Source organism: Rhinolophus sinicus, chromosome 4 (genome assembly GCF_057876585.1).
Source record: "Rhinolophus sinicus isolate RSI-liver-muscle chromosome 4, RSI-T2T, whole genome shotgun sequence".
NCBI lineage: Eukaryota > Metazoa > Chordata > Mammalia > Chiroptera > Rhinolophidae > Rhinolophus > Rhinolophus sinicus.
Window position 1 is genome coordinate 18,507,576 of NC_142504.1, and position 13,216 is coordinate 18,520,791.

The 13,216-nt window shown below is 41.2% G+C and overlaps 1 protein-coding gene across 1 annotated transcript in view; it reads right to left on the reverse strand.

Annotated features, from left to right (window-relative positions):
• DNAH11 (dynein axonemal heavy chain 11) overlaps nucleotides 1-13,216 on the reverse strand; it is a 287,546-nt gene that overhangs the window by 140,959 nt on the left and 133,371 nt on the right. Inside the window, exons 45-49 of the mRNA XM_088797701.1 lie at nucleotides 9,250-9,423; nucleotides 5,232-5,436; nucleotides 2,397-2,562; nucleotides 1,606-1,708; nucleotides 23-262 (exon numbers count right to left, since the gene is read on the reverse strand). Coding sequence (XP_088653827.1) covers nucleotides 23-262; nucleotides 1,606-1,708; nucleotides 2,397-2,562; nucleotides 5,232-5,436; nucleotides 9,250-9,423 — 888 coding nt within the window. The remainder of the gene's footprint in view (nucleotides 1-22; nucleotides 263-1,605; nucleotides 1,709-2,396; nucleotides 2,563-5,231; nucleotides 5,437-9,249; nucleotides 9,424-13,216) is intronic.

Below are 13,216 nucleotides of genomic sequence, written 5' to 3' on the forward strand. Positions count from 1 at the left end.
TAAAAGAGAGTCCTCAAGGTACCTGGAAGATGTTTGATAGGTCTCTCAGATTAAAGAGGTAGTGGAATTTAATAGCCGTGGGTAAAAACATATGTGTCATCATCTGATGGAATGCGATCGTTGCCTGTATCAATGTAGGGCCACTCCTGAGAACTGATGGAACAAATGCTTGCTGCTGGAAATGGAAAGTAAGGATCTGGCTATAGATGGTGTTTAGGGCATCCAAAGATGGAAAGTTGAATGCAAACACTGTGAAATGTCTCTGAAAAGAAAACACACATAAGAAGTGTAAAACAGGGATTATAATGGTACCAGTAGATTGCTGAAAAAAGGCCTTCTTATTTCCTCCCTTTCTGTATCCATGCCCACTGCCATTTCACTTTGCAGTGCCATTCACTCTGACTCTGGGCCTGGCCATATGACTTGACAGAGCCAACAGAATGAGGTGGAAGTGACAGTGTGACAGTCACTGTCAGAGGCTTGTGTGTTTCCACTTGCTCTTTTAAGGTTCTACCTTTTCTATACATTCTACAATCTACTGGTGGATGAGAGACTCATGAAGCAGAGCCACATTGTCCCAATAACTCCAGCCAAAGCCATCCTAGATTAGCTGACAGACAGTAGCTCCCAGACATGTGACTGAGACCAGTCAAGATCATGGGCCACCTAGCTGACCCCCAGCTGACCCCCAGTAAGTGAGTAGGCGACATTTACTGTTGTATGCTGTATGTATGTTGTTGTTGTTGGTGGTGGTGATTATTAAAAAGCTTATGTGCACACAAAAAACCGTCACATAAATATTAATAGCAGTATATGCATAATTGCCAAAATGTGGAAACAACCAAGGTATCATTCAATAGGTGATTGGACAAACAAATGGTAATACATCCCTATAATGATTATTATTCAGTGATAAAAAAGAAATAGGTATCAATCCATGAAAAGTCATACAGGAAACTTAAATGCATATTGAAGCTAAGTGAAAGAATCCAATCTAACAAGGCTATATACTATATGATTCTAACTATATGACATTCTGGAAAAGGTGAAATTATGGAGACAGTAAAGGATCAAATGGTTGCCAGGGTTCAGGCGGGGGGTGGGAGGGAGGGGTGAACAGGCAGAATACAGGCGATTTTTAGGGCAGTGAAACTATTCCATATGATACATTAATGGTGTACACCTGTCATTATTCAGGTGTCAAATCCCATAGAATGTACAGCATAAAGAATAAACCCTAATGTAAACTCTGGGCTTCAGTTCATAGTAACTTATCAACATTGGCTCATCAACTGTAACAAATGCAGCACACTAATGCAAGATGTTGTTTATAGTAGGGTAAAATGAGGTAGAGGGAATGGGGGAGTATATGGGAACTCACTCTAATTCCAGGTAAAGCTGCTGGAACAGTTTGTAAACCCAAATTGCCCTTAAAAAAGTCTATTAATCACACACACACACACAAAAAGAAAAAAGCTTACATGCTTAACCAAATGTCCAGTAGCAGCCCTAATTTGTACTGAAAAGTGCCAAGAATCAAGACCTACAATGTTTCGGTATTGTAACGAGGGGCTATTTGGGAGAAAGCAATACTTGACACCCTACCTGTAGTCTAGGATTGATTGTGAAGCTGCCCACCATTGGATTCATGCAAGCCACATACTGACACTTGTGGATTTCCTTAAGCATCACTTTCTGTCTGTCATACCTGCATGATTGAAAACAGAACCGTAAGTCATGAAACTGAAGATGACCACACAACGAAATCCACCAGTTCCTAAAGGACTTCATCACCAACTGCCTCCTCTCATCTTTACTGCCGCATTGTGACTTTGGGCTTGTCAGCCTTCTCTCAGAGACATGAAAACAAAAGTCTGGAAAACTGAAGGCGTTGTAGCTTCTTCGATGCCAGAATCAACAACTGGAGCTGAATCAATACATACTCTTAACTGCTTATCGATTCTCACGTGATGCTATTTCTGGTTAGAAATACCCAGAGCAGGGTGGAGGGCTCTCCTTCTAGGTAACAGCAGAGATCACAGACTGCCGTGCCCAGATGTTACCAAATGGTTACATCTCACAGAAAAAAGGTCAAGCTTCTCTAAGTGATTCAGTGTGAGTTAATATCTTAAAGAGTTTAGTACTTCAACTGGACAGTTTATGTTTCCAAGATACTTTTCAAACCAACTCTTCCCAAGACACAAAGGGAATGTATTCCATTGAAGATGATCAAAGGGGGATGCAAAGTGAAACCCAAAAGGTATCACAGAAAATGCTCCTCAGAAGAGAAAGAAATAGGGGTAATTCCATTTTTAAATGTTTAATAATAATAATAATTAATAAATATTATTATTATTATATTTAGATTTCAGTTGAGAAGACAGAGACTCACTTACCAGTGTCCATAATCAATGTGCTGTCGAATCAGCGTGTGGGGCTGAACCGTGCCATACAAGTCCACTTCGGGCATATTCATGTCATCGATAAAATAAACCAATTTTTTATTTCCTACTGGACCATAGTTACGACCAGCTTTTTTCTCTAGTGGTTTCTCAAGAATTCCTGAAACAAATATATAATTCTGTCCACCAATAAGATAAAATGAAACATTCTGTCCTTAGTCCTTTTTTGTCGTTTTTCCTCATCTTCTGTCTATTTCATCCACTCTATGACTTCAGGTTAATACCCTCTGCAGGTTAATATTACTGCTGTATCTCTGGTCACCTCCTTGTATGTCAGGCTGTCCAACCAACCTCCTTCCTGTTGCCAGAGCTCACCTCGCCTGTGCTATGCTGGACAGTCAACGTCTGCAGCATGCTAGCACCCTGCCATGACGTCTGAGCCAACACCATTGCTGATCTGTGCACTTTCCTCCCCGTACCCACTCTAATGCATGGCCTGCTGCCCGTCCCCCTACAGCCTGGTCTCGCAGTCCTTCTCTACCGCCCTTGCAGGAGCGTCTGGGGACAGCTCAAGACAGTCTCCTACACCTCTCTTCTGGAGCCATCAGGGTGCAGAAGTCCAAGACAGCATGATAGGGAGACACGTTATCCTGTGTCTACATCACGTTACATTTCCTCATGGGCCTACATGACTGTGTGTTGATATGCTTGAGAGAAAATCATGAGTATAGAAAATCCCAAAGAATGTGTGCTTGCAAGGTAGCATCTAATTATTTGTCGACTCTCCAACCGCATTACAAATAACTTGCGGACAAGGAATGTATGGTGTCCACCGCAGCATTCCTGATGACAGTCACAAGTAATTGGTTAAATGAACAAATGGATAAATAAATAAAGCATATAATGAATAAATTAACAGGCCTTCTTTCCAAGCAACGGACCTGCATTCCCAAGTGCTTGCTGGGCATCAGTTACTGTTAGCTATCGGTGCCCGGAGGTTTGGCTAACACCAAATATGCCTCTTGCACACTCAAAGTGCACCTCTTCCTTTTTGCCTTCTGTTTATGGAATTAATACTCTCCCAGTCAGCCGGATGCAAAACCTCAACAGAATCTTTCTCTCCTGGTCCCTGATCTGCCCAACCACAGCCTGTAAATGGTTCTTCACATCTCTTCCTTTTGGTCTCCCTCTCTGCAATTCTAGCCTCAGCAACATTACATTCAGCTAGTACATTACTCGGGGTTGGGTGGGGGTGGGGGCTGGTCTCCCCACCTCAGACTTCTCCCAAAGTGTAGCTTGCGTCTTGTCACTTCCTTGTTCCCCATCAATGGCTCACCATTTCCTACCAAATGAGATACATTCTCTTCGGCTTGTATCTCATTGCTTTCTACAGTTACAGTGTCCAGCCATCCCAGGTTGCCTGGGACTATCCCAGTTTTAGCACTAAGAGTCCCAAGTCCCAGAAATCCCTTGTCTTTGGCAAACTTGACAGTTGGGCACTCGATCTACAATATAACTCTAACCCACCACTCCAGCCTTTTCCCTATCTTCTACCCCATCACTGCACTTCAGTCAACTTAGAGATTTGATTAATTGACTGTATCCCACAATTTTCTCTTTCATGTGTGTGCTTAAGCTGATTCTTCTATCCCAAATCCCATTTTTGTCTGCATACCACCTCATCTCAAAGGTCTGGAAATCCTAACTTTCTTTAGAAAAGAAAGGCTCTTTCTATTCCTCATGCTAATAGGCAATCTCTAAATCTTATTTACGTCTGTATCTCTTTCACGAATTAGCAAGATGAACGCATACCACAGTCAACTACTTAGTTCAACTATTGAATTGTAGCCCTAATCTTCCATTTACAAGTGATAAAGTGATCTCTTCTTCTGTGTCTGTGAGTGAAAAATATGTACTGGACACAGTGCCTGGAGAAAACTAGATAAATATTATATATTTGCTAAAGAAATGAATGAAATACTGCTGAGTCAGCTTCATTCAAAAGACAAGGAAAACAAACTGGATTAAGAAGAGATTACAGGAGAATCTCTCTTGTATGAGCTAATGATGTCAGTGAGTAAGAAAATTTATTATTAATCTCCACTGATATTAGCTAAGAAAACAGTAACAACACATACCCATGTATATTCACAACCCAGAAATCACATGCAGGGCAACTCAACAGATTCAATAAACTATTGGACATCAGGGAGTTTTGCTGCCTCCCCCACCCCAAAATAGGACTCATTACTCTGCGGGACTTAGTGACAGGCCGACTGATATTATCAGCTCTTTATATCACTTCTCCTCTACTTCCCAAGTCTACTGTGCTTGCCCTTCTCAACTCGGAATGGCCACAATCTGTGTGGTTCTTTTGACTACACTGATACATTTATTCAACAGTTTAAAATCCTTCTTTTAGTTCTTCCAAGATTTAATTAACAGCTCGTGACTTGTCATGTCATCTACAGTTTGAATGAATTTCTCCTCCATCAATCCTTTACTTGAAAAAGTAACCAGAACCCTCTTCCTTGAGCATACCTTCATGTTGCTCCATGAAGTTCATTAAAAGTAACCCCACGGCTTAGAGGCAAAGCAAATTCTTGCTGTTCTAAAGAGTAATAACCCTAAATAAAGTCATAAGAGAGATAAAAAAGCCAAAACCACACTATTGGAACAAAGCCTATTTACCTACAACACATAAAAATTCATCTGAGGCCTAAGTGAAATGTCTACAGCCTAGAGAAGACGAGCATCTCTTTAGGTTACATGGCACGGCCTTGACGGTTTCGGATCTTCTCTCTGGAATGAAACAGGAGGGACACTTACTTTGCAGAACCGCAGAGGTTGTATAGTAGTGGAAAGGCACACGGGCCACTATGTACTCCTCCGAGAGACGTGCCAGCGTGTCACCTACAAAGACTGTTTTTCCCACTCCGGTATTGCCTATGAGCATCAGCGGTTGTCCTTTCTCAAGCAGAAGCTCTACGAAATATCTCAAACGAGTTGTCTCTGATGTGTGAACCAGAACTCTCTGAGGGGAACAGACAGAATGAGAGAAAGGTCAGAGAGAGGCATTCCAAAACTGTACATACGAACCAAACACAGTTCCTTTAGAGTTGTGACCCAGTGAATTCTGAGTTCAAGTTCACGGCAGCAGGAGATCCCACCACATTTTCCATGTTGAATTGTCAGAATGCAAGACATCATAGCTTGAGGAGAGCAACTGGGAAGTGCTATGGCATAAGCAACTGATTTACATTTTCCAAATTAAGTAATAGCACTCAAGGCTCCCTATTACTGAATACCTACACTCTGCTCAACCTTGTGTTAGACATACAAGAGAATACAGTAAACAGTTAAGACACCATCCACTGCTCTTTAGTTGCTGACAGAACATCTGACAAGTCAAGCCACATATCAATGAAAGTTGGTAGCAATGCTTTGGCCTGGTCAGATTAAGTGGCAAACGATTATACATACGTCAGACTAAAGGATTTCAGTGTGGGGGGGAGACCAGTTTGTGAGAAACCATGGCTTTAAGTGCAATAGTCACAAATCCAAAGTATACCTAAAACTTACTGTGCATTGCTTTACTTATAAAAAAGCACACAATGTTTCTGCTTTGAAAATGAACTATTTATTTAGATACTACACTGTTTGACAAAGAATTTGAGCTAGCTTACAGGAATAAAATAAAAGAAAGAATACAAATGTAAATAAAAATCAGGCCCAGGGAACATAGACTAATATATAAGATTAGGAAAAGGATAGCAGATATAGTTATGCCAGAAATAGAATCCTGCACAATAACGAAAAGAGAGTTGACAATTTCTTGCAGTTCCTCATGGCCAAATTAAAAAGGGCATAAAAAAACTACTTGCAGGATTTGTATTGTTCATTAAGAAAAACACATAAATTCCATGATGGAGAAAGTTCTTCCCTAGGTGGTTAGCATATACTGAACACAACCGAGTATTTTACAGAGAACTTTGTTGTAATTCAGTGATACTCTCAGGACCTGTTGAAAAGTGTAGTCTGTGTGTTCTATGCCACATTGAACACTCCTAGACAACATTAAAAAAAAACAAAAAAAAAAAACGAGTTGCGTTTTACAGTATTTTTTCTCCTTTCTTGGTGCTAGTTGTCATCATTTGCTTTTTAATTTGGCCATTAGCTCCTTCTCTACACATTAATATCAATAATTAATGCTTACTGATAGCTGGGTATGTGACAGGTACTATGCCAAGCACTTTACATGCATTATGTCCTATGATCCATGTAACAAATCTATGTGGAGAGCTTTGTTATTATTTTCATTTCTGAGACGAAGAGACTAAAGCTTAGAGAACGTTAATGACCTCACCAAGGTCACAGTGGTGGGTGTTGGCTTCAAACCCACGTCTGTCCGGAGCCTGAGACACAGAATGTACTTCAGAGCAGGGAGTGCAGACACATTACTGAATCTCTTGGTACCTCTTTTTTTCCCATATGTAAACGGGGTAGCAACAGTCCATGACTTAGAGAGTTGTAAGGATTAAGGTAGTGAATCTATGTGATGCAACTACAAAAGGGCCTGACGTAGAGTAATGTAATATCAGCATTGGCTATTATTACTGACTCAGTATGGTTCTCTTCCAATATGTTAAGAAGTTGTTAATCAAACAACCACATTTGGTACAACTGTGTACAAAGTCAGACTATAAAGTCCTGATCGTTTCCTTGTTGAATAAAAGGTATCATTGATCAGGGTGCCTCAACCTTGTGAGACCAGTTTTTGGTCTTTGGTTAGTTGCGGATTAGCAGCTTTCCACCAGCTAGATAATACTGCTAGGTAGGTGAAGTCTAAGGAGATTGAGCGCAATCAGAGTTTTCAAAATATATGAAGCAGGTGGAGCAGACATTGCTGTTGTCTCCCAACACCCATTCCTACATGCCTTCCTTCCTGTCAGAGCTCCCACTTTGTTCAAGTCTCCATGCCTCTTCCACACAGCCACGTGCTTCTGGGGAAGCTCTGCCCCACCCCTGTAGTGGTGTGATTCCTGCAGTGGCGTGATTCATCAGAGCCAACCACAGCCACCCCAGTACCCTGGCCTGAGACTGCATTAGGGCTGGCACATGATCCCTGGAAATTAGATACAGGAGGCGCTCTGCTCTAGGGCTTCTAAGAAACGTTTCCTTACTCTTAATAAAAAGACATGAGAAAGTCTCCTTTCCCTCTGAAGGTAACTCCCAGGGCCACCAGAGCCATCTTAAGACCAGGAGGGATACCAGTCTTAAAATGAAGCGAGTGTTAAGAGCAGAGCATAGAATTCGAAAGATTTGAATCCTTGGTGATATCACCAAGTCGCAGAATTAATCAGTCTTGGAGCCATCCTACCTCTGAATTTCTAGTTTGTGAAATAAATTTCCTCATGGTTAGGTGTTACACATTGAATTGTGTCTTCCCAAAGTTCCTATGTGGAAGCCCTAATGCCCCGTACCTCAGAATGTGACTGCATTTAGAAATAATCTTTAAAAGGGTGATTAAGTTAAAACAAGGCTGCTAGGGTGGGCCTTAATCCAATCTGACTGGTGTCCTTAGAAGAGAAAATCTGGACATACTTGGAGACAGTGTCCAGGGAAACACACACACAGAGAAAAGACCATGTGAGGACACAGCCAGAGGTGGCCATCTGCAAGCCAAGGAGAGAATTCTTAGGAGAAATCAAACTTGCCGACACTTCAATCTTGGACTTCTAGCCTGCAGAACTGAGATAATCTCCAATGTTCAAGCCGCCCAGTCTGTGGTATTTTGTCATGGCAGTTCTAGCACATTAATACAAACAGAATAGGTCCATAAGCCAATATGACTGGCGTTCTTATAAAAAGGGGAAATTTGAATATAGAGACACAAACACGGGGAAAAGCCACGTGATGATTAGAGATTGCTGCCACACACCAAGGAATACCAAGATGGCCAGCAAACCACCAGACGCTAGGAGAGGGGCATGGAAAAGATGCTCCCTTATAGTCCTCAGGAGGAACCAACTCTGCCGACACCTTGATTTTGAATTTCTAGCCTCCAGAACCATGAAACAATTTCTGTTGTTTAAGCCACTTAGTTTGTGGTACTTTGTTATAGCAGCTCCCGGAAACTAATACATTGGGTTTTCTCATTTGCCTCTAGCTGCCTCCTCAGTAATGCCATAAAAATCACCTGTATTGCATTCATATAGCACTACTTGAAATAATAAGTTCTGACATGAAACAGAATGATGAGTTTGAGAAAGAAATATAATGAAAATGAAAACAGATGGAGACCAAATTAGAAGATGACTAAAAAATAATTTGACATAAGAGAAATGTAAAAGCACAGTCTATGAAGAAAAATAATTTTAAAAAAGAGAAAGATCCATGGAGATTTGCCAGCTGCCATGTAAATATGAAACACATGAGTTGGGGAGATTAAACATTCACTTGATGGCTTGGGGTGGGGGGTTGAAAGAAAGTTATACGTAAATTGGCTATCTAAGAAATTTACAATAAGGTCAGGAAGAAGAATCACTGAACTATAGAAATACGCCTCTAACTTTTAATACAACTCATAATGTTTCTAGGAAAATATAAAGAAAGCTGTTACCATAGAACTAAGTTGAAATTTTTAAAAAGAGGTTGCAGCAACCTAAGAGCTATTTCACTGACTGTTTCTATAACCGAGATTCTTCTCTCACAGGAAATACATATATGCTGACCATTACCAACAATAATTTACCCATCAGGCAGGGGGAAAGAAAGACTGCTGAAGAACAAACAAACAAACAAAGGCTCAAATCAGCTTGAAAGTCTCTATGTTTCACACACCTACCTGCAGAGGTACGTCTGGATCCATAGTGAATTTGGGGATGTTATCGGCCCAAGGCAAGAATTTCTTAGTTTTGTGGTCCAGATAATAATCAAAGATTGTTCCCTGGGATGGAAACTTCACTGCTTTCATCTCTTTATGCCACCACCGACTGAATTCAGCTTGACAACCAGAAAGCTAAAGAGAACGAGAGAAGTCCTTGTTACAGACTTAAAGATAATTCTGAACACACACAAGCCCCCTCCAAATCTTGCTGAACACACAGTGTTGCAGCGTACAGAGTCATAATTACAAATGGGATTGAATAACTGACCCAAGAGAAAGAAATAACTACAAGTAAGCTATAATAAGTGATAATGTCAGAGAGGCAGAAAGCTGTAATTGCCATCCATCCATCAGGTACAAATGTTCTGGAATAATTATTAACTTATAAAGTAAGGTAAGGTTAGGTGCACCTTAGATTACCCCTGGGTTATTCAATTTAACAAGGAGCTATTATACAAATTACCATGCTAGGTCCTTTCTTTGAGTTTATAGCCTTCCGGGACCTTTTGGTGTTAAAATACCCTTTCCTTTATAAAATCATGGTGAGAATAAATGGTCATTTTTATAAATGCCCTTATTTAGAAAAATAAATAGTTAGTAACCCTATTTCATTCCTTCAAGTCATTAGTAAAACTTCGTTGATCTTTGAAATTCGAAACCGGGGAACCACTGCCATGAGGGCTGGAGAGGTGACGAAAGGCATGGACTTGGTGTTCTGGCAGGGCACAACTGAGTGGTCTAGCTGAAAACTCCACAGAGACAAACTCCTGTCCTCTAGAGAGAATTATAGTGGCAGGAAACAGGCTTTCCTTGCTAGAAGGTCCTTGTTTTTATGATGATAGGTGCAAGCCTTTTGCTGGTAGATTAGGGTTCAGAAAATTGGGGGGAATGGCAACTGTGTACCAGCAACTAGCAAACCATTCTAGCCACAGGACAACCAGGCCTAGTGAGTTTTGGTGAATTCTGAGAACACTGTGTGTATCCATTGCATCCAGCAATCTCATACTTATCTAAGACCTCAACTCCCATTTTCTCCAGAAAAATTCTTAAACCTGCTTTTACTTTGCTATCCTTCTGTCCTTGGACTATGACCTCCTGTCTGTACTAGGCTGATCACACACACAAGAGTAGAGACAGACAGGATGGCGGGAGGATAGGAGATTGTGATCGGGGCTGAGAGGGAAGATCAGTCGTAGCAGAGAGAGCTTGCCCCATCTTCCGAACAAGTTTGTGCTCCTAAATACCACCACTCAAGTGTTAATGAGTTTAGGCTCACTTAAGCTATTTTCTCATTGGAGGCACAGGATATTTTGTTATCCTACAAAAGCTGGTCTTGATTCAAGCTGGTTCACAAGGTATTACTTACCTGGCACCCCTCTCTGTAGGCAGAATACGTATGACTTCTACTTTACATCAAAATTTGTTCTGCCTAACCACTGTTTCAGCAAAATGATTTTGGTGACAAACTTTTGATTCATTAGTTCACTCAACCAAAATGCAGTGATTCTATAGTGGGAAAGAAATCAAATAATGTTTCTGCCCTCACAGAATTTATGGGAAAGATAAAGAAGGAAACATGATACTAGCAGAGGTTAAGTCAATAAATGCAGAAATAAGTAAATAGGTGACTTGAAAGCCAAGTTTGCTATAAGTGAGAACAACAGGGGTGAATCTATTTTAACTGGATGTTCAGGGAAGCCATCTCTGAGAACAAGCACAGATTACAGAGCAGACCATTCCAGGAAGCAGGAAGAGGTCAGCATGTGCAAAGATCTTGTGGTATGAAGTAATTTGCTGTGTTCAAGAAACTGGCCAGTGCAGCTGGTGGTGTGGGAGGGAGGGAGGGGGAGGAAGAAGTAGGCAGAGACAGGCAGGAACAGATCCAGAGGCATTGGAAATAGTATTACAATTTTTAACTTTATCTTTAAAGTAATAGGAATCCGTTAAAGTGTTTTAAATCCTGGAGTATATCACATAATTCAATTTACATTTCAGAAAACCACTCTGGCTGCTGAGTGGATAATGGATTATGGGCAAGTATAGAAGCAGACAGACCAGTGACAAGGTTACTTCAGAAGCCAACTGAGAAATGACAATGCAGTTTATGGGAGCTCAGGGAGACTTGACATAAGCCCTATTTTGGAAGTTGTTTGCAATGGCCTGGATTAAGAACACAGGTCCTGAGTCATTTTTTTTGCCATTTGAATCTGGCTCAGACATGAGCTGTGTGTCTTTAAGCAGGCTAAGTTTCAGTTCCTTTTTGCAAAAGAAGGAGGAGGATCGTTGTATCTATACATATAGGGTCTTTAAAAAAAAAAAAAAAGTTTTATTCCTTGCACTCCAATTGGTTGGACTGTCCTAAGAATATTTCTTATGGCTGCTTCATCAAGTTCCCAACTTCCCAGCCTTTCTTTTGAATGCGTCATACATAGTTAGACCCCTTTTGACAATTCAAAAACGATGATGATAAAGTGGACTATTAATTAGGGAGAAAGTGTCTGGGACAGGAAGGTGACCGTGGTGATGCCCAACTTCTAGCTTGAAGGCTGTCAGGTTTGGAAACTGGAAAGATGAAAAGAGGATCGTCTGGAAAGACAGTGAGGTGTTATGATCAGGAGCGGAAAGATCTCAGCTGTCAACATCCCACTCATGCGATTTCTCCTGGTTCTACAGTCCTAGAAAAGGAAAAGCCTCGGGGAGAACACTGAAAAGAAAACCATGGGGGTGTTGAGCAGAGGGGTAGACTCAATCTGTGGCCTCCACAAAGAAGAAACCTACACATTGTCAATGGTGCTTTTGAGAAAAACCACATGAAATCACCCAACACTGATTCTTGACTTCGACTCAAAGCTAAGGGTTGTTATTCTTTAGAAAGCTCTTGGAGATAACAGAAAGAAATGCGGCTTCCGAGAAGGGTCAAAATAAGACCTAGGAGGCCAAGTGAGCACCAAATGTATTTATAGATACGATGTATGGTAACCTAGTACAAGAAGAAGAACTGGGTCACAGGTTATGGCAACCATTTAGTTTAGGACCTATAGTGAGTAAACCAACAGAAATATGGGTCACTCTTGGTTGTGATGCTTTCCCATTTAAATTCCCTGTTTATATCTGGAAATATCTGGTGAAGCCTGGAAAATGTGTGCCATCGATTTTCAGCAAAGACTGAGAAGTACCGTCGAAACACCAAGACCAGGAGAGATCCTGAGTATTCTGGAAAGTGTGGCATTTGGAGACGTGCATGGGTGGGAATCCGGATATCACTTCCTATCAATGTAACCTTAGTCAAGTTACTTCACCTCTCTGAGCTTTACATTATCCGCACCATGAAGATACCCTTAAAGAACTCTTGCAAAGAATACATGAGAAAATCTATACAGAGAGGTGCATGGTGGAAATTAGACGTCCACATCTCTCAAGGTGAAAAACTCCCACTTTGTACTTTGGCAAGTTTTAGCAGTGTGTGTGTGTGTGTGTGTGTGTGTGTGTGTCCACGCATACTCTTGTGCAAGGTCTTGTCTCAAGTGTTTGTCCAAAAGACATCAGAAGCCACACATGGGGTATACAAGAAGGCTGTGCAGACATGATAGTTTCACTTAGGCTGAAGGAAAGACCAATGGAAAAGAATTGGCCTGGGGTTGACTACAACCCTGGGAATCATGTGTGAGACTGATTAGAGGTAAGAAGAAACTAGAGACAGAGAAACCAATTTGAAGGCTATTGTGGGCTATGGACTGAACTGTGTCCACCCAAAATTCATATGGTGAAGCCCTAATCCCCAGTGTGATGGTACTTGGAGGTGGTGCCTTGGGGGAGCGACCAGGTTTAGATGAGGTCATGAGGGTGGAACCCTCAGGATGAGATTAATGCCTTACAAGAAGGGACACCAGAAAGCTTTTCATCTTTCTCTCTCTGCTATGTGAGG